This window comes from Solanum verrucosum, unplaced genomic scaffold (assembly GCF_900185275.1).
Source record: "Solanum verrucosum unplaced genomic scaffold, falcon-dt-bn FXZP01000224.1, whole genome shotgun sequence".
Classification (NCBI taxonomy): domain Eukaryota; kingdom Viridiplantae; phylum Streptophyta; class Magnoliopsida; order Solanales; family Solanaceae; genus Solanum; species Solanum verrucosum.
In genome coordinates this window covers 43,402-66,442 of record NW_026020410.1, presented here as the reverse complement: position 1 = coordinate 66,442, position 23,041 = coordinate 43,402, and the positions used below count along the sequence as shown (strand labels likewise).

Below are 23,041 nucleotides of genomic sequence, written 5' to 3'. Positions count from 1 at the left end.
GCACCCGATAACTTCAAGAGAGTAATTATTCCCAATTCATAAGCACGTTCAAGTACATAAGTATTCCCCACCCAAATTGGTAAACATACCTCATCCAAGTACATTGGATCAAGTAATAACACCACGGAAGAATCATGCAAATGACAGATGGTGTTACTACCATACTTAGCACACTTAAAGACGACACCGGGGTCAAATGGAAAAGGATTGCATAGCATCGAGTCAAGGAGACTCTCATATGCCCAATTTATACCACTACTAACATAAGATATGCAACCCACACAAGTATGAGTATCATCATATGCAAGTAGATAAAAGTGAGTCCACGAATCCAAACCTTGTAAAACCATATAGATCATAAGCAAGAAGCTTATCCTCTTAGCATGAGGGGTAGTACAAAGGTTAGCACTTAAAACATTTAGTCGAGGAGACTCAAACTCAAGGAACAACCAAACATCCATTAAGCCCACAAATGGAGAACAAGTACAATGGTTATTCTTCTCATCAACATGGTAATACCACCTAAAAGATGATACTCCCACCAGTTCAAATACCCTCAAACATCCACCGTAATCAAAAGGATAGAAAGCCCACGGAACTGGATCTAGTGCCCCTCCATTTATCAGGATGGCACTTTGTCCTCCCAACAACATACTCCACTCAACAGCATGAGCACCATCATATGTAAACAAGTAATAGAGAAAGGTGTCTCGCAAATCAACCTCCTCTAGGGTGTTTTCATGTGTATGACTACCAATAGGCTCAAAAGCATTGGTCATATTATCAAGGAGTGAAACACACCAAGAAGAAAAAGTAATGGGAAAACACGCACCACCTTCCTCATCAGCACATTCCTTCCCCACAAGAGTACTCTCATCTTCCAAGAAGAGATTTCCATCTTTGGGAGGGAAAGCCTCACACCATATTGGGTTACTATAACAAGTATAGCTATCAAGAACTATATTTCTCTCAAGATTCACACCAATAGGTACATCACTAGGGTTGATTTCATCATCTTCAAATAAGATATTGTACTTAAGGAGGGAATGATCAACCACTAGGGAAGAATTAAAACATTCAATTTCACTCTCAAAAAGACACATATCATTTTTCGAAGCATGTTCAAGCACATGATCTCTATGAGCAAAGCAAGCAATCGGATCTTCCACAAAAGATATGCTCAAAGAGTCACTCCTGTTCAAATGATCAACATTATCATAAGTACCACCAAATTGAGGTTCCTTAATCACATTACAAAAACCCTCAATCAGTGAACTACATTCACAATCAGGTTTATCAACACAATTATCATTAAATAATGTACTATCTTTCAAATCACAGGTGTCAACACTAGGTGGACACAAATCGATCTTACTAGAAGAATCAATTCGGTCATCAATACGATCAACTAGTGTATCCACACTCTTAACAAGCATATTATCAGCACATGGTAGAGAAGTAATAGGCTTACATATAGACAATCTAACATTCACACTTTGTTCATTTGCAATGGTAAAAGTGTCAAGTGTAGCCATTGTACCTTGTCGCCCGCAAGAAGGATCTTCTTTACCTCGGATGTTGGAAGATCCCACAAAGGTGTCTGTCACACCTTTAGTTGTAGGCTCTTAGTTGGGAACTCATGTTCCTCTCTTCATTACGCTTGTACCTACATAAGAATCCTTACAAAGGGAAGGATAAACATCAGGGTTAGGTTGAGATCATGGCACCCTATTCGAATGGATGTTCGACCTCTCCTCTATTCCCAGTCTATCCTCCACAGAGGCCATTCGCTCTTTTATGTTCTCCATTCTCCAACGCACGTCAGCAACGGCCTCTATTATGGATTCCCAGGTAACCTTCCCCTTAAGTGGGAGGGTTCTGGTGGCCATGGTACCTAACAATTAGGACAACTCAACAAAAATAGCACATAACATTAGAATTAGTTAAATGACCTCACAATCACTCGTGTTTGCACACCTTTGATTGCCTCTCAAATTGGCGCGGCTAATGTTGAAGATTGCTTATACTCAGTTTATCACAAGGTCTCAATTTCTACTCTTGGCCGAAGTGGATTTTTGTTTAAAGAAAATGGATGACTCAATTAAAGCAACCGGACTTGAGTCAAGAAATAACTACGAAGTAAAACGAAAAAAGCACGAAAACAAAAGAACTACAAATAAGTGAATTCAAGAACTAATAGTCAACAAGTAGGTAATTACAAGTTGAAAATCAGTTTAGGATTCTTGATAACACACTAGAATCAAAAGAAAAGGAAACTAAGAAATTAGAACCTGAGATGAAAGAGGTCATAAAATGAGTTTCCCATCGCCAAATGGCATATTTTCTTCGCCAAACATGAAGTTCAGCTCGCCAACTTGAAGATTGACTCACCAAACTTGACAATCGAACAAGGCAACTCGGCAATCTGGGTGGAAGTTCGGTGATGCGCCAAATGTATTCGGCGACCTGGGCTTAGCTCGCCTAAACTTCTAGTGTCTTCACGAAAATGAGGTCCAACTCGGTGACCTAGCTGCCAAAAGTGTGAGGCGCAGAGTGGAATGGGGGATCCAAGTCGGGATTCGCTGAAATTCCTCAAGCTGCAACTGCAAGGCTCCGAAAATTTAACCTTGGTGGTCCCCCCCTCTTCCTTGACCTTTGGTATTTACCCTTTTTGGTAAATTCTCTTTTTACAAACACTTTAACACTTTCTCTTTCTTCCTTTTTTTGGAATCAAACACTTCCTTTCTCAAATATTCCCTTTTTAAAGATTTGAATGTTCTTCAACAACTTCAAGAACACTATGAAGACCCAAAATAAAACCCCAAAGATTTTTAGCTCGAAATTTCACGAAACTTTAGGTGAATGCTCTCGTTGATATGGAGAACAAACCCCAATACTTTTTAACACTCAATTCCTTGCCAAAACTTCTAGATTTCAAAACCCACTTCGTCTTCTTCAAAGCTTCTTCAACCAACAATGGTGGAAACTTCAAATAGTGAACCAAACCCTTTCAAATCTCAGTCCTAGACTCGAAATAGGTTAGGGAAACTAATCTAACCTTGGAAACGACAAACAAGACTCAAATCAACAAGACCAATTTCAAAATTTCTTCAGAAACGAGTTGAACACTTTTTTTTGTTTTCGTAACAAACCCTAAGACTAGAATTATAGGAACGAATCTAGACACAGTTCTGATACCTAATGATACGATTCTCATAAGAAGAATCTCGATAATATGCAGAAAACAAGAAACATAGAAGAAGAGACACAAGATAAGAAACAATTGGCAACTAAAGGAAGTATTAAATCCAATAACCTCTAATCTAGATCCTAACAAGAACCTAATTCGGATAAACAGATAGACACAACAAGAGGAAACAAAGAGCAACCTATAGGTATGTTAAACCCAAAGACCTCACTTCGTTAATCCAACAAGAAGCACCTAACTGTTACAAAGACCTCAAGGGAATCGATATCCCAAGCAACCCCCATTTCTAAACAAGGTTCAACAAAAGCTTACTAAGCTTTCAAACACTCACACAAGGAGTTCAATATATCATTCATCAATATTCAAAATATTGTAACCCTAAAATGAACCCCTAAAGGCCTATTTATAGTTTTATGACTTATTACATAGATGGGCCCAAAAGTGACCCAAAATGGGCCAATGAGTGAGCCAAGTCGGGCTCACCTAAAGGATCGGCGATGCGCCCAATGGACTTGCTGAGGAACTCTACTCCTAGCCTTGGCTGGCGAGCTACTGGAACTTTGGGCAGTCTGGGGACCATCACCCAATCCACTAGGCAATGCGCCAATGGTCTCCATCTCGCCGAATGGTCAACATTCCCTTCTGTAGCTCCTTGGACCAGTTGGCGACCTTGGGACCCTCACCAAAAGGGTTTGACGAGTCACCGAAGTGGTTGTCCTCTCGCTGAATGGAACATGTCTTCAATTGTTCCTCCTCGATTAGTTAGGCCTCCCACGCTCCAATCTATCATCCAAGCATGGTGTTGCCCAACTGGGAGCTCCTTCAAGTGCATATGTTCCCATGCAAGGCATGGAACTCCCTCCTCATCATCCATACATGCCCAAGAGTCTTCATCCTTGTGAACACTCCATCAAATCGTTGATGTTCGTGAATAGATAGCCTTGAGGCAATTTGTATTGCATCAAATTCAATCAAAGAAATCTCCTGACATTCACAAAAGTATAATTTCAAACGCTGCCCGTCCACCTTAAAAGTATGTCCTTCTTGCCCTTCAACTTCTATAATGCCGTTTGGGAACACTTGCGTCACTCTAAATGGTCCTGACCATTTCAATTTGAGCTTTCGAGGAAACAACTTCAGTCGTGAATTGTATAGCAACACCCAATCTCCCACTTTAAACTCTCTCTTAAGTATCTTAGCATCATGCCATTTCTTCATCTTTTCCTTGAAAAGAGCTGAACTTTTGTAAGCTTTAAACCTAAATTTGTCCAACTCGTTTAACTGCTCTACTCTTTCTTTTGAAGTTTTTGCCAAGTCCAAATTAAGAGCTCTCAATGCCCACATTATTTTATGCTCTAGCTAGCCTGGTAAATGGCATGATTTCCCAAAAACTAATTGATGCGGTGACATACTGATTGGAGTTTCATAACCAGTACGATATGCCCATAGTGCGTCATCCAACTTTCGAGACCAATCAGTTCGATTTACATTCACTGTCTTAGACAAAATGCCTTTGATCTCCCAATTTGACACTTCAACTTGGCCACTTGTTTGGGGATGGCATGGTGTTGCCACTTTGTGCTTAACCTCATACTTACTCAATGCAGCTGAGAACCATTTATTACAAAAATGTGGTCCCCTATCGCTAATAATAGCTCGCGGAGTCCCAAATCTTGCAAAAATGTAGCGCTTCAAGAATTGAACAACACTTTTTCCCTTGTTATTTGAAAGAGCAACAACTTCTACCCATTTAGACACATAATCCACAGCCACCAAGATGTATTTGTTGCCAAATGAGCTCACAAATGGGCCCATAAAATCGATTCCTCATACATCAAACAGCTCCACGTCTAGAATGGGTGTTAGAGGCAACTCGTGCCTTTTGGACACACCACCTTGCTTTTGGCATTGTGGACACCTCTTAACAAACTCATGTGCATCTTTGTATAGATACGGATAGTAATACCCGTTTTGTAGCACCTTAGCTGCTGTCCAAAGACCACCATGATGCCCTCCAACCGGCGAAGCGTGACAAGCATGCAGGATCTCACCTAGCTTCCTCTTCTGGGACACATCTTCTTATGATGTGGTCAGCACACTCTCTAAACAAATATGGCTCATCCCACAAATATTTTTTAACATCGAATAAGAACTTCTTTTGTTGGTAAAAGTTCAGTTCATCCGGTATTAATCCGCACACCAAATAATTGCAAAATCAGCATACCAAGGGGGCTGTGTGAGGTTTACTGTGAATACCTGCTCATCGGGAAAAACATCATTTATGTCGATCTCTGACTCGTCTTTATCCCTGCCTTCTAATCTTGATGCGTGATCAGCCACTTGATTTTCACAACCTCTTCTATCCTTAACCTCAAAATTGAATTCTTGCAATAAAAGCACCCACCTTATCAACCTAGGTTTGGCATCTTTCTTTGCCATTAGATAACGCAAAGCAGCGTGATCAGTGTGAATAACTACCTTAGTACCTAGCAAGTATGCACGAAACTTCTCAAACGCATAGACCACTGCAAGTAACTTTAGCTCGGTAACTGTGTAGTTACTTTGAGCACTGTTTAAAGTATTGCCTGTGTAGTTAATGGGATGAAAAAGTTTATTTCGTTTCTGATCCAACACTATGCCCAATGTCATGCCGTTTGAATCACACATCACTTCAAATGGCTCTGACCAATCAGGACTAATGATGATTGGGGTGGAAATTAGTTTGTCTTTCAGGCATTTGAAAGCTACCATACAAGCATCATCAACGTTGAAGGTTACCTCTTTTTCCAAAAGTTTGCATAGAGGAAGTGCAATCTTTGAGAAATCTTTGATGAACCTTTTATAAAATCCAGCATGTCCCAAAAAATTTTGAACCCCCTTTACTGAAATTGGAGGCAGTAATTTCTCGATTACTTTGACTTTTGCTTTGTCGACCTCCAGCCCCTTTTGTGATACTTTGTGACCAAATACAATTCTTTCCTTGACCATGAAATGACACTTTTCCCAATTTAAGACTAATTTGGTCTCGACACACCTTTGAAGAACATGGCCAAAGTGCTCTAAACATTCTGCAAATGAGTCGCCCACAACTGAGAAATCATCCATAAATACTTCCATTGAGTCTTCCACCATATCAGCAAAGATGGATAGCATGCAACGTTGAAACATGCATTACATAATTCGAATGGCATTCCTTTGAAGGAGAAAGTACCATATGGACATGTAAAGGTTGTTTTCTCTTGATCCTCCGGAGTAATGGAGATTTGGTTATAGCTCGAGTACCCATCAAAAATGCAATACCATCCTCTCTCGGATAGTCGGTCAAGTATTTGATCCATAAAGGGCATGGGGAAATGATCTTTTTCAGTCCATGAGTTTAACTTCCGATAGTCCATGCAAACTCTCAATCCTGTCACCGATTGTAAAGATACAAGCTCTCCATTTTCATTAGGGACAATCGTGACTCCTCCTTTTTTCGATACACATTGCACTGGACTAACCCATTTGTTGTCTGCAATCGGGTAGATCACTCCTGCGTCCAACCACTTTATTATCTCTTTTTTCACCACTTCTTCCATTGGTGGGTTTAATCTTCGTTGATGTTCAACACTCGGTTTACAATCACTATCAAGCTGAATTTTATGTGTGCAAATGTCTGGAGGAATCCCCATTATATCAGCGATCGTCCAACCGATGGCTTTTATATACCTTTTTAGAACTTCAAGGAGCAATTTTACTTGCCAATCAGTTAAGCCATCCGCATTAATCACCGGCAAAGTGTTATTTGTTCCTAAGAAAGTGTACTGGAGATGCGAAGGTAATACCTTAAGCTCGAGACTTGGTGGTTCTTCGGTTAACGGTTTGGCGGGAGGGCTTTCTCGATTTTGTAAGTCGATATTCAATTTAATTGGAGTCTTTGTGAATTCCCCCTTAATTGAAAATGTGGCTACCACTTCCTCTTGGCTCTGAACCTCGAAGTCTTCTTTGTTAACCCACACAACTCCAAGGGGTTCTTTTCTACACATCAAATGACTCACACTAGCCACAGCCTCGTCAATCACATCATCAACTAAGATTACATGAATGTCACTCGGGTGTTTCATTGATTTGCACACGTCAAAGGTGACTTCATCATCATTGACCTGAAACTTCAATTCCCCACTCTCGACATCCACCAGCGCTCTCCCAGTTGCCAAGAATGGTCTTCCCAAGAATATAGGAATTTCGGCATCTATGTCATAAAAGAGTATGAAAAAATCAGCTGGAAAAATGAATCTGTCAACCTTAACCAGAATGTCATAAAGTATCCCCACCGGATGTTTGATCGATTTGTCAGCCATCAGGAGTCTCATAGTTGTAGCCTGCGGTTCACCCAATCCGAGTTGTTTTTAAATAGCATACGACATTAGATTAATACTTGCTCCCATATCACATAAGGCTTTTGTGAACTTGAGCAAGCCTATGGTGCACGGGATGGTGAATTCCCCAAGATCATCTTTCTTTTCGATTAACTCCTTCGACATAATCGCACTACAACTGTGAGAGACTTCGATCGTTTCAAAATCCAAGCTCCTTTTTCTTATGACTAACTCCTTCATGAATTTGGCGTAACCCGGCATTTCCAACAATGCTTCAACTAGAGGGAGATTAATCGATAAGGTCTTGAATACCGATAGAAACTTCTTGAACCTTTCATCCTCATTTTTCTTCTTGAGGCATTGAGGAAATGGAAGAGGTATCTTGGGTAAAGGTTGCTTGATGTTTAGGCATGGCTTATGTTTCTCCACATCAATCTGCGGCTCCCTTATGATGTCTTATGGGATGGTTATTTGTTTGGCCTCCATATCTTTGCTTGCAGTTGGTAAGTACACTTCCTCAGTTCTCATTATATTACCTTTTACTTCTTTTCCGCTCCGAGTGACAACAGCCAGCCCTCTATCTTCATCATCCATCTCCATTTTTTGTTCAATTGTACTGTAAGTAAACTCAATTGACCTTCAAGGGTTTTTGATTGTATCTGCGTGTGAGTTTACTTTATTGTTCAAGGATGAAAAATCGTCTTTCATTCCTTTTAATAAATCGTCTGAGCCTTCCACTTTGTCAAGGATGCGTGAAAGCAAATCATTCACACGGGGACTACTTGCACTCCCCCTTGATTTTGGGCTCTCACTTGAGTGAGTGAGATTTTCTTCATATTCATCCTCTTTTCTCCAATAATCACTCTACTCGAGTAAATCTTGATGACACTTCCTTTGTTCAACTTCTTTATAATGGTTCCAACCTTGATTTCCACCTCGCTGCCAATAGAGTGGGTAGAAACCCTCATCACATCTTCTGGAGTTCCAACCTTGATTCTCCCCAGGCTTTGAATAGCTTGGGGATGAACCCTCCTCAACTCTGAACATTCCACATGTTCCCTTCATATTCTCCTGTAGAACTTCCATCTGAGTCAACATCTTCTTGATGTTTTCATCCCTCTCTTTCTCTTTATCTAATTGCTCTTCTGTTAATCTAAAGTGGAATGGGGAAACGTGATCATCTTTTGTATACCACACTTGATTTACTCTAGTCCTGTCGTCTTGAAGAAATGAAGCCACCTCAAATGTTTGTAACATTATTCCTCCTCGTACCAACTGATCAACCACTCATCTATTAACTGAATCAAGGCTCCAGTAGAAATATTGAAGTAACAAATCGGTTGGTAGCCCATGAGTTGGGCATTTAAGTAAGAGCTTCTTGAATCTCACCCATGCTTCATGGAGTGGTTCCCCTTCCCTTTGCTTGAACCCTTGGATTTCATCTCTAAGCTTCATCATTTTTTATGGAGGAAAAAATCTTGTGTTAAATGCTATGACCAGCTCCTCCCATGATGTGATAGAATTTTTTTCTAACTCGATTAACCACTTTCTTGCTTCTCCTTTCAAAGACAATGGGAATAACCGCAGTCAAATTGACTCTTGTGAAACACCTTTGAATGAAAAAGAGCTGCAAACCTCTATAAAGCTTCTCACATGCTCATGCGGGTCTTCGTGATTTAGCCCTCCATATAGTCCTCTCATTTGGAGAAGGTGAAGAGTTGTGCTAGTGACTTCAAACATCGCATTCCCGTCAGTTTGTGGAAATGCAAATTGCACCCATTCCACCCGACTAATCTAGATTATAGACACTATTTACGTCGTCTACACCGTCTCGATGACCAGCTTGACTCTCATTCATCTCTTCCTCATGCATGTTCATCTTTCCTGTTGTTAGCACAAGCATGCGAAACAAAACTGAAAATTAAGTAAGTAGAACTACAACTAAGAAGAATAAATTTTTTTACTAAACTAAGAATTCTCAAATAACACCACTCCGGCAGCGGCGCCATTTTGATGTTTGCGTAATCAAGACACAACTTCCAATGCAAGTGTCTACGATCGTACAATAGTAAAGTAACCCAACCAAGGGTTGGGGTCGAGTCACAAGGGAGTGGGCTTGAGAATTAATAGAAAAATAAGATTAAGTTCTAATTAGTCGTAGTTAAAAATATTATCGGATACAAACATACTAAATCAAAGGGGTGACACAAAAGTGTCAATTAACAATGGGGGTTTGTAACAAGTAAGTAAAAATCAGCGAAAATTGCAAAGAGTACTACTCAAGGAGATGTCAAACTAGATCATTGGGTACATGCTTTTGATAGTAGATTCGTTGAGTGTTTGTGACTAGGATAGATTATAATGGGGGTAAATTCTCTCTCGAGCAACTTACCCCAAATCAAATCGGTCTCTTTCGAACACCAATTTGCCACATGAAGAACAGCCTCTGCCTTAGCCCACTCACTCTCTCGAGCTGAGTGTGTGGGAGAAGGACTAGGGTTCACTCTCTCGAGCTGAACCTCATGTCGACCCAATCCCACCAGCCATCAATTTAGTAGTCTTAGTTTTACGACCACTCTCTCGAGCAAGCCGAAAACACAAAAGTGAAATCGTATTGTCAACTACAATTTCAATAGATTCAAACACAACTACTACATGAAATCACAAAAACAACAATTAAACTATCAGCAAGCAAAACCCAACAATTAACTTAACCCATATTCACAAATTCACACCCCAAGAATTGGGGTTTTAGCTAGACATGTAAAAAAGATAAAAATTTATACCAATCTTAGTTTCCATCAATGAGTATGAAGAATTAAGTCTTAAAATGCGTCAAGAGTGAAGAATCTTCGAGACCCACGTCCAATTTCTTGGCGTTGAAACCCTTTTTGACTTCCAAGTTTTAGACCAAAGTCTCGAAAAACCCTTAAGAGCTAAGAACTCTAAAAAATCTGTAAAAATCTTATAATAGAATGATTGGTGCTAAGCTAACATTTTAAACAAGTATTTATAGTGTTTGAAATATTGTGTTGCGGAGGACCACTCGGCAAGTTAGTCGGGATCGCCGACACACTTGGGGATTCGCCCTTTGGTCTGGTTAATCACCCTTCTACTTTTTTCTTCAGCGTTTTCACGTTCTGAGGCATTGGGCGATAGGGTACTGCTTCGCGCAACTGCTTGGCGAAGCGCCGACTTTTCCTTTCATCGCAGACTTAACCTTCTCCTACTGCTTCGTGGAACTGCTCGGCGATGCGCCGACTGCTCCTTTCATTGCAAATTTTATCCTTTCCTTCAGGGCTCAGCACACTGGAACAGAAGGCGGGGATAAGACCTTTTGGCGACTCGCCGAACGGGTTCGGCGATTCTTAGATCTTCATTTATTCGTTCTTTCAGCTGCCTTCATTCATTTTTGCTAAGTAGTGTCCATGCTTTCCCTCAAACTCTAAATACCTAAAACTTAAGGGTTTTCATTAGATATTGAGACAAAATATGCATTTGAGGACACTAATTCTATCAAATATAGCTCTAAATGAGTCCAAATTGTGGACTCATCAGTACTCGACCCCGAAGGCGTCTCATACAATCCCTTAGCATAATCATAACATAAAGACATGGTAATGATTCGGAAAATTTAAAACTTTTCACGATAGAAGTCAACTTTTTTCAAAAAGGAAAATAGGAAACTAGACTTGTCTCAATCCCCATCTAGAACATAAGAGTACGATTAGGGTCAAAGCCCTTACATCAATAAAGTCCCCAAATATAGAAAATACAATAAAGTCTAGAACATAGAAAGGTGAACTACAGTCTAGAATCAATAGCAACTTGTCCTCGAACTTGAGGACTCACAAAGCTTAGGGAATAGTCGACCCAAGCTTCACTTCAAAGGATATGGTGCCTCAAAGACCGGAACCTACATTTATAATAAAAGTGTAGAGGAAATGGGTTAGCACAATTAACTGTACTAAGTATGGAAGCATGCATAAAATCCTTAAATCATGCAAAAAGGGACATTTAGTTGAAATCATGCTTTTATCAAGTTTAAAAGTCGTTATGCACATTTAGAGTAATCATCAAGTCAAACCATACCATAAACCACCTTAGGCTACCATAGTCATGCATAACTTACCTTAAACCTCACCCAAGCCAACAATCATAGACAAGGAAACATCATGCTCATAGTTCATAATAAGAAAGGCATTCCTAACACCAACTCATATCAAGAATTCATATATATATTCACAAAATAAGTAAACCACACCATAACCCCTTCATAGGTCTACTTGTGAAATGTACAAGTGAAGTCCCACACCCCCACTCATACTAAGCGAAGCCTATTAAGAAGTCCTGGATATATCTCATGTTCATGTTTACACATAGTATCATGTTGTCAAACACATACCACAATCACTCTCCAAGCTCACTTGTGCAATGTATAAGTGAAGTCCCATACCCCCACTCATACTAAGTAAGATCCCTTAAGAAATCATAGCATATGGCTTGTGTTTGTGTTCTTAGTTCACGTTCTTGATCATGTCATGTCATGGATCTTGTTAATATCATGTAGGGAAGTTTAGCTTTAACCGACATAGACCATGTGAGCTACATGAAATTTGGTGTCATAAACCCACACCGAAAAGAGGTGTTCTACTTGCCTAAGGTAGAACTAACATGTTTAGCTTATAGGTGGATCCACTAGCTAAGAGACCTATATGGACACATAGTTATGGGATAAGGAGATTGCTTCTAGAAACCCGGACTAACTGTGGAAAAAGGTTTCCATCTCTTTTTCCTATCCACTCGGTGCTAAGCCTAATTCCCTTTTTATAATCATGTTATGTCTTTACTTTATAATCATGTTTGTGGAAGAATGCCTAACACTCAACCATCATGGTATCATGGTAGCTCATGGATTCTTTAGGTGATAATAGCCTTTCACCCTTAGAATCCTTAGTATGTGAGTAAGTCTCTCACATCATGTTCATGAAAGTGTCATTTTCAATCAACCCAACATTAATATCATAATCATAGTCTTTTCATGCATAGATAAGTGTTAGGGTGTAGGGTAAGAGGGTCTTGCATCAATACCATCAGTACATTATAACCATAAGATCATCCTTACATAGGTGAACCATAAGTTCATATACAATCTTCATCATCCTACACAAGCCCTAGCAATTTACCCCCACCCAGGGGTCATGCATCATGTCTCACAATTACACCCAAAGATACTACAATAGGAATGAATAAAACAAGATTCAATAACTAGATTGACATGGATACAATTCATAGTAATCATCTTACATCAATACACCAATCAAAATTCATGAAATTGGGGTCTTGGGGGTGTACATGGGTTCATGGGGAATTTTATAATAAAAATCACCATTAAACATCAAATCATCCATAATATAATACAATTAACATAATGAAATCATTTTTAGGAAGAACCCATGGCTAGAATCAAAACCCTAGTTTTTGAACAAGTTGACAATTTCGAAATTAGAGTTTGAAGGGCCTCATGAAGAAAAGTGTTCCATGAATCAAGACTCCCATACCTTAATGGGGGGCCATGTCTTGACATTTAGGGACTAACACCTTAGTACTAGGCTAGGGAAGTTATTTTATGACTCTTATCTTGACGTTAACCCTTTTCAGGACATTAGGCATCATGTTAGGCTCTAGCTTAGGTCATTAGATTTCTGGGATGTTACATTATCTCCCCCTTGGGAACATTCGTCCCCAAATGATGACCAAAACACCAAACTAAGTTAGAAATTCTAGACTAGCAACCTATCATGCATGAAACATCGAAAAAAATGAGCAAAACTCACAAATGCGCCTTTCACCATATGCAATATTCCAAAAGGAGGGAACTTCACCTCCATCACAACGCATAGTCAATGCAACATATGGGAGTAGAAACATATCTACCAAATCCAATATGCATGAAACCCATTAATTCAAGCAACCTCAACACAACAATATTAAGCCAACATGTCATTTCATCAAAACATAACTAAGCATGTTCTCCAATTTACTTCATGAAGTCATAAATGCAATCATTATACTAAAATGCAAATCAACATGAGGAAATATAGACATCATGAAACTCAAAAAATACCTCAAAAAATTCTCAAATCGCACCTGTCACCTTAGAATACCGATACGAATAAAATATCAAAATTTCACATTTTTTCATGACTGCCCCAAAAATATCAAAAAATTTAATTCGTAAACGTCCGAAAAATACAAGAATCAAAACATAAAAACACCTCAAAAATTTTCCAAATCAAACCTTTCACCTTAGAATATCAATACCAATAAAATATCAAAATTTCACATTATTTTCGTGATTGCCCGAAAAATATCAGAAATTTTAATTCGTAAACGTTTGAAAATATAAAAATCAAGAAAAAGACATAAAACACCTCAAAAAAATTTTGAATCGCACCAGTCACCTTAGAATATCGATACGAATAAAATATCAAAATTTTACATTTTTTCATGATTGCCCAAAAAATATCAAAAAAAAATTAATTCGTAAACGGCCAAAAAATATAAAAGTCAAGAAAAAGACATAAAAACACCTCAAAAAAAATTTGAATCGCACCAGTCACCTTAGAATATCGATATGAATAAAATACCAAAATTTAACATTTTTTCGTGACTACCTGAAAAATATCAAAAAATTTAATTCGTAAAAGTCTGAAAAATATAAAAATCATAAAAGTCAAGAAAAAGACATAAAAACACCTCAAAAAAAATTTGAATCGCACCAGTCACCTTAGAATATCGATATGAATAAAATACCAAAATTTAACATTTTTTCGTGACTACCTGAAAAATATCAAAAAATTTAATTCGTAAACGTCTAAAAAATATAAAAATCAAGAAAAAGACATAAAATCACCTCCAAAAATTCCCTAATCGCACCTGTCACCTTAGAATATCGATACGAATAAAATATCAAAAAAATTACATTTTTTTGTCACTGCCCGAAAAGATATCAAAATTTCAAATATTTTCGTGAATGCCCGAAAAATATAAAAAAAAATTAATTCGTTAACGTCCAAAAAAATATAAAAATCAAGAAAAAGACATAAAAATACCTCAATAAATTCCCAAATCCTACCAGTCACCATAGAATATTGATACGAATAAGATATCAAAATTTCACATTTTATTCGTGACTGCTCGAAAAATATCAAAAATTGTAATTCGTAAATGTCCAAAAAATATAAAAATCAAGAAAAAGAAATAAAAACACCTCAAAAAATTCTTGAATCACTCATGTCACCTTAGAATATCGATACAAATAAAATATCAAAATTTCACATTTTTTTGTGACTACCCAAAAGATATCAAAAAATTTAATTCGTAAACGTGTGAAAATATTAAAATCAAGAAAAAGACATAAAAACACCTCGAAAAAAATTTGAATCACACCAGTAACTTTAGAATATCGATACGAATATAATATCAAAATTTCACATTTTTTTCGTGACATCCCGAAAAATACCAAAAATTTTAATTCGTAAACGTCCGAATAATATAAAAATCAAGAAAAAGACATAAAAATACCTCAAAAAGTTCCTGAATCACACCATTGATGTGCCGTGAAATCGTGGCACATTTGACGCTTAAGAACTGTGAACTAACACTGGAATTAAGTGAAATTTTGTATTATTTGATAGGTTTGTTGAATGTGTAGGTAGAATCTGGTTGGTATAGAAAATGGAAAAGAAACTACAAAATGATGATGATTCAAAGTAAAGTTCACGGTCAACTTCACGGACCGTGACCTTCATTACGGTCTGTGGTTGAGCTCGTGAAAGTGAAGCAGTGTTGGCCTTGAGAAGATGAAGAGGAGTAATAACCAAGTGATGACCACGGAGGGTTCCACGGGCCGTAGCTCTCACCACGGACTGTGGTACCTACCATGGAGTTGAACCAGTGTGAAAGCAAGGAAGAGTTGGAAGAATGTTGGAATCAAGTGAAGACCATGGACGCCATCACGGGCCGTGGTCCTCACTACAAACCGTGGTGCAGTCTGTAGTCCTTGTTCCAGTGGGTAGCATTGAAGACCTAAACTTTGGGAAGTCCAAGGGAAGACCACAGAGGGATTCACGGACAGTGAAACCCTTGACGGGTTGTGGTAGTGGCCGTGAAAAGGTCTGACAATTCAGTCCTAGTTCGATTAGGAATCACTTTTAACATTCTATTTTGTACTACTTTAGGTCGTTTTTGAGTTATTATTGATTATCTGACATTTTACGACTAAGAACAAGAGTATTACTGGTAGATTTCGATTTTTGGATTCTGGGATTATTGTTATCAGTTTGAAATTCGGATTCAGACTATCAGATTATCAAAGTGATTGTTGATTTGCTAATTATTTTCGTAAGTCTTTCTCAATATGTCTTCATTCCAAATTACAGATTATTTATGCAAAAGCATGAGTGACTAAATACCACGACTGGAGTTGTGGGATCTATGACGATATTCTAGTTGTGATTCCGTAAAATGAGTTAAACACATTCTGTGTTTACAACCTGTAGTTTTTAGCTTTCAATATCATTTTAGTCTAGTGAGTGCACACATTAGACGAACCAGTATCTATTATTTGGTCGAGAGAAAAATATCAGTTAGGAAAAAGCTAAATTAAATTAACAAATTTGAGTTAAAGCTTGAGTTCGAGAGAAAAGATCTTTAACACCATATCTTTTCAAGCGCGGTCCAATGTTAGTAACACTCTAAATTCGAGAGAATATGAGTGATCATTATCTGACTAGGCTGAGAAGCGTTAGATAAATTTAACTCGCAAGGATTTTGTAAACATTGAATTGCCTGACACTCAAATTACGGGAGAACACTAGAACTAATGTTATGGTGAACACAATCCTGGTTTCTCTTAATTAATTGAATCAATCTTACAACAAAATAGTTTGTTAGTCTTGAGCCTGGATTTTGACTGTGAGTTTTGGTAATCATAATGATCCAACCATACCCAATTTACTTTCCATTGTTATTTGTCTGTGAGAAAATAACAACATTTGAATAAATGCGACAGTGAAACCTTAGTTGTAAAAAAATTCTCTGTGGGATCGACCTCAACTCTAGTTGAGTTCTGTAAATTGACATCGACCATTTACACTTCTTATTTGAAGTGTAAATTTGGATGTATAAAATTTTGGCGTCGCTGCCGGGGAATTTCAATTCAGAAGTGGTTTACTAGATTTTATTCAATTGTAGTTTATTTCCTAATTTTACGTTTTATTTGGTGTTTGTGTCTTTTTCAGGAGAGTCAGATTGTGCATGCCCAACACTAGAAGCAAAGGAGCCCCACTGCTTCCTTACGACCCTGAATTTCAGAGAACTCTTCGAAAGATGGGTTAGTGCACAAGAACTAGAGGCTCAGAGACACAGACTGGGACTAGAAGCTGAGATTGATGCTGCAAGGAATGTACATCAATCTTCATGATCAATCAACCTAGGTCAGTTTTCCAGCAAAATGCTGGAATCAATCAACCTAGGGTAGTAGAGGAGAACAGAGGGGAGGAAGGAGTAGTCCATCCCCAGCGCCAACCAATATCCCCAAGGGGTAGAGCTCAGCATCCAGCTCATATGATGTATGAAGAAAATGATGCTGACTTGGATGGAACTTGAGCCATTAGAGCCATAGTGTTACCTGCACTACCCCCAGGTGTTAAGTTCACAATCACCAGCACCATGATCCAATTGTTGAACCTGAAAGGTATGTTTAGAGGTCCAGCTGGTGATGATGCAAATCAGCACTTGATTAATTTTGTGGCAATCTATAAGTCACAAGAGATTCCTGGGGTCAACCAAACAGCAATGAGATTGAGGTTGTTTCCATTGTCTCTTACTGGAGAGGCGAATAACTAGTTGAATGCCAGATGACTCCATCAAAACTTGGAATGAGTTGAAGGAAGCTTTCGTGGAATGATTCTTCCCAGAATCAAAAGAGCTGCAGATGAAGGACGAGATTAGTACACACAAGAAGCTACCAGGAGAGGCAATGCATGATAGTGGAGGTTCAGCCAAAAGTTGAAGAAATGCCCCAACCATGATCTTACCTAAAGGCATCTTAAACAAGCCTTTTATAGGTCTCTGAATTTTGTTACTAAACCTGTTGTTGATGCAGTTTGTGGAGGCTCATTTATGAGGAAGCCATTTGCGGAAAGCATGCAGCTATTGGATGAGGTCTCAAAGAAGAACAGAGCATGGTACACTAGAGATGCAGAGGTAGGAGAGCTTGGGTATACATTTGAGCTTTCAGCTGAACAGAGGAAGAGAGAAGAAGAAAGGGACCAAGACATGGCATTTATGAGGACTCAAATAGATCTGCTCACAAAGCACATTGTAGTCAAGTCTGAAAAGGTGAACGTTATGGGACAACAAAACAGGTATGAGGATCAGGATCTTGACCTTGATGAGGAAGCTAACTACTTCTATTTGAAGTTTTCCAAAGTCTCAAATTGGTTCCGGCCTTGTTTCGTAGTGAATTTATGGATTTGAATACTTCTAACACTGAATTTTTTTTTGTAAATTCAACTTGACTTGTACCTGGAACAGAGATTGGGAATTGCTTCCGCAGAAAGGCAAGAAAATGTGCTCGAGCAGAAGGACTCACGCTCGGTGATTCAGGAAGACTGAAGAGCAGTCCCAGTTGGCAGCGATCCCAGGGGAACCAAGGTGGTTTTCGGAATTATAACTTTGGAAATTAGGGTTACAATTCTGGAAACGCAGGTCAGAACTATGCTAGAGATGGTCAGTATGATAGGCCATCAAAAAGAGATCAAGGAAACTGGCAAAACAGAGATGGGTATAGGAATGATCGCAGTGGTGTTTATATGACCCCAGGCAATAGAGACCGGGCAGGTGTTAGTTCCAGCGGATCTAAGCTGGAAGATCTGATGGCTAAAGTACTTCACAAGGTTGAATCAACTGATGCAGGGGTAAAAGAAATGAGAGGTGATTTCTCAAGCATGAGTCAGTTGGTGGACTCTCACACGACCTCCATTAAACAAATTGAGCAGCAGTTGGGACAACTCTCAGCCTCACTGAATCAGAGGAAGAATGGATCACTACCAAGTGACACCATACAGAATCCTAAGAAGGACGGGCACTGCATGGTAATCACCACCAGGAGTGGTAAAGTTCTTACTGACCTTATGTATGCAGGTACCAAACATGAACAGGTCTTGGAGCAAACTGGCAGAGATGAGGATGAAACCGTACATGTAGATGACTCGAAGGAGGTTCAGCATAAATCACAACCCTCGAGAGGAAAAGAGAAAGAGGTCGAGGAAAACCTGCCTTTACAGTAGATTCCCATACCACCTCCCCCTTTCCCTCAAAGGATTAGAAAGAAAGCTGAAGATGGGAAGTTCACAAAATTCATTACCATGTTGAAGCAGCTTTCAGTAAACATTCCACTGGTGGAAGCTCTGGAACACTTGGTTACAAAGAAAAGAGGTGTAAGTCTTGATTTTACTAATGATGTTCACCATTGCAGCCACATTGCTACCAGATCTCTAGTTCAGAAAAAGGAAGACTCAAATCGTAAACATCCGAAAAATATAAAAATCAAGAAAAAGACATAAAAACACCTCAAAAAATTCCCGAATAGCACCAGTCACCTTATAATATCGACACAAAAAAAATATTAAAAATTTCACGCTTTTTCGTGACTGTCCGAAAAATATCAAAAATTTTAATTCGTAAATGTCTGAAAAATGTAAAAAAAAAAAAAAAGACATAAAAATACATCAAAAAATTTCGGTATCGCACCATCACCTTAGAATATCAATACAAATAAAATATCAACATTTCAGATTTTTTCGTGACAGTCCGAAAAATATAAAAATCAAGAAAAAAAATAAAAACACCTCAAAAAATTCCCAAATCGCACCAGTCACATTAGAATATCAATATGAATAAAATATCAAAATTTCATTTTTTTTCGTGACTGCCAAAAAATATCAAAAATTATAATTTGTAAATGTCCAAGAAATATAAAAAAAACAAGAAAAAAATATAAAAGCACCTGAAAAAATAACTGAATCGCACCAGTCACCTTAGAATATCGATACGAATAAAATATCAAAATTTCACATTTTTTCGTAACTGCCCGAAAAATATCAATAAATTTAATTCGTAAATGTTCGAAAAAAATAAAAATAAAGAAAAAGACATAAAAACAACTCAAAAAATTTCCGAATCCGGCCTGTCACCTAAGAATATCGATGCAAATAAATTATCAAAAATTTCAAATTATTTCTTGACCGCCCAAAAAATATCAAAAAGTTTAATTCGTAAACGTCCGAAAAATATTATAATCAAGAAAAAGACATAAAAATACCTCAAACAGATCCCGAATAGCACATGTCACCTTAGAATATCGATATGAATAAAAAATCAAAATTTCACTTTTTTCGTGGCTGCCCAAAAAATATCAAAGATTTTAAATCGTAAATGTCCGAAAATTATAAAAATTTAGAAAAAGAAATAAAAACACCTCAAAAAATCCCCAAATCCCACCAGTCATCATAGTTTATTGATACGTATAAACTAACAAAATTTCACATTTTTTGGTGACTGCCCAAAAAATATAAAAAAAATTAAATTCGTAAGCGTCCAAAAAATATAAATATTAAGAAAAACATATAAAAACACCTCAAAAAAATCTCAAATCGCACCACCTACCTTAGAATATCAATACGAATAGAATATCAAAATTTCACATTTTTTCATGACTGCTCGAAAAATATCAAAAAGTTGAATTCGGAAGAGTCCGAAAAATATAAAAATCAAGAAAAAGACATAAAAACATCTCAAAAAAATCCCGAATCACACCAGTCACCTTAGAGTATCGATACGAATAGAATATCAAAATTTCAAATTTTTCGTGATAGCCCAAAAAGTTTCAAAAAACTTAATGTAAACGTCCGAAAAATATAAAAATCAAGAAAAATACATAAAAACACCTCAAAAATTCCCGAATCGCACATGTCACCTTAGATTATCGATACGAATAAAATATCAAAATTTCACATTTTTTCGTGACTGCCTAATAAAATATCAAATATTTTAATTCGTAAATGTCCGAAAAATATAAAAATCAAGAAAAAGGCACAAAAACACCTTAAAAATTATCAAATCGCACTAATCACCTTAGAATATCGATACAAATAAAATATCAAAATTTCACATTTTTTTATCAATGTCCGAAAAATATAAAAATCAAGAAAAAGACATAAAACACATCAAAAAGTCCTTTATCGCACCAGTCATCTTGGAATATCAATACGAATAGAATATCAAAATTTCAAATTTTTTCGTGACTGCCCGAAAAAATCAAAAAATTTAATTCGTAAACGTCCGAAAAAAAAATATAAAAATAAGAAAAAGACATAAAAACACCTCAAAAAATTCCCGAATCGCACATGTCACCTTAAAATATCAAAATTTAATATTTTTTCGTGACTGCCCAAAATATATCAAAAATTTTAATTCGTAAACGTCCAAAAAAAACAAAAATTAAGACATAAAAACACCTCAAAAAATTCTCAAATCACACCTTTCACCTTAGAATATCAATACCAATAAAATATCAAAATTTTCACATTTTATTCGTGACTGCCCGAGAAATATCAGAAAGTTTAATTAGCAAACGTTCGAAAAATATAAAAATCAAGAAAAAGACATAAAAACACCTCAAAAATTTTCCGAATCACTCCAGTGACCTTAGAATATAAATACGAATAAAATATTAATATTTCAAAAAATTTCGTGACTGCCTGAACAATATCAAAAATTTTAATTCGTAAGCGTCCAAAAAATATAAAAATCAAGAAAAAGACATAAAAGCACCTCAAAAATTCACAAATTGCACAAGTCACCTTAGAATATCGATACGAATAAAATCTCAAATTTTTATGAGACTTTCGTTACCGCTCAAAAAATATAAGAATCAAGAAAAATATATAAAAATACCTCAAAAAATTCCCGAATCGCACCAGTCACCTTAAAATATCGATACAAATAGAATATCAAAATTTCACTTTTTTTCGTGAATCCCCAAAAAATATCAAAAAATTTCATTCGTAAACGTCCAAAAATATAAAAATAAAGAAAAAGACATAAAAGCACCTCAAAAAATTCTAGTATCACACCATCACCTTAGAATATCGAAACAAATAAAATATCAAAATTACACATTTTTTCGTGACTGCCCAAAAAATATTAAAAAAATTTAATTCGTTTTGTCTGAAAAATATAAAAATCAAGAAAAAGCCATAAAAACACCTCAAAAAATTCCTGAATAGAACCAGTCACCTTAAAATATCGATACGAATAAAATATCAAAATTTCACATTTTTTCATGACTACCCGAAAAATATCAAAAATTTTAATTCGTAAACGTCCGAAAAATATAAAAATCAAGAAAAAGACATAAAAACACCTCAAAATTTTTGAATCGCACCAGTCACCTTAGTATATCGATACGAATAAAATATCAAAATTTCACATTTTTCGTGACTGCTCGGAAAATATCAAAAAATTTAATTCATAAACGTCTGAAAATATAAAATCAAACAAAAATGACATAAAAACACATCAAACAATTCACGAATCGCACCTGTCACCTAGTATATCGATACGAATAAAATATCAATATTTCACATTTTTTCATGACTGCCCAAAAAATATAATAAAATTTAATTCGTAAACGTCCGAAAAATATAAAAATCAAGAAAAAGACATAAATGTTGTAAAACTAAAGCAAAATAAGAATATAAAGATGAAGACAAGAGATATAGAAGATGAAAACAATAGAAATAGGGAGATACGAGATAAGAGTATTTCTTATTCTTCAAAGTATTCAAATATCTACATTATGAACCCTTATGCCATTATTTATAGTGTAACGTAAAGGCATACAAAAGGTTTGTCATAAACATGACATTAACATGAATATAATGGGGGGGAGATTATGGAAGTGAAAGGTTACAAGAATAATGGTTATAAAGGTGGAAGTTGTGGAGGTTATGGAGATTATGATTATCTTCATAATGGAGGAAAGTAATGGAGTAACTTCTTGATGTAGTGGACGTCCACAATATATTATTTTATAACACTCCCTCTTGGATGTCCATAGATAATATACTTCATTAAAATCTTACTAAGAAAATGTCACACCCCAACCCTAGGTAAGGCGGACAAGTACCATATAAACACATGTTTTACAAGTGACCTATGATTAGAAAGTAACTACTATGCAGATAGATTTACTGATGAGAAGCTTCATATACAACACATATTGACTAGCTGAACCGATACATGTGACAAGTGAAACTATGAATACATATGATAGCTTTATAATGTCTACAAAGCCTCTAGTGGATCCATGAATGTACCACTATGAAATACACATAGTAAAGAC

The 23,041-nt window shown here is 36.8% G+C and overlaps 1 protein-coding gene and 1 non-coding gene across 2 annotated transcripts; one reads left to right on the top strand and one right to left on the bottom strand.

Annotated features, from left to right (window-relative positions):
- Positions 1–4,030: 4,030 nt before the first annotated feature.
- On the bottom strand, positions 4,031–4,552 carry LOC125840604 (uncharacterized). The gene has a single exon (XM_049519570.1). It carries the CDS (start codon positions 4,550–4,552, stop codon positions 4,031–4,033), a length of 522 nt encoding a protein of 173 aa, XP_049375527.1.
- A 4,359-nt stretch (positions 4,553–8,911) lies between these two features.
- Positions 8,912–9,018, top strand: LOC125840610 (small nucleolar RNA R71). The gene has a single exon (XR_007443754.1). It is a non-coding gene; the product is annotated as a small nucleolar RNA R71 (small nucleolar RNA).
- The last annotated feature ends 14,023 nt before the right edge of the window (positions 9,019–23,041 follow it).

Coding starts and splice junctions, on each gene's coding strand:
- LOC125840604 (XM_049519570.1), bottom strand. CDS start 4,552: ATGTGGGCATTGAGAGCTCTTAATTTGGACTTGGCAAAAACTTCAAAA.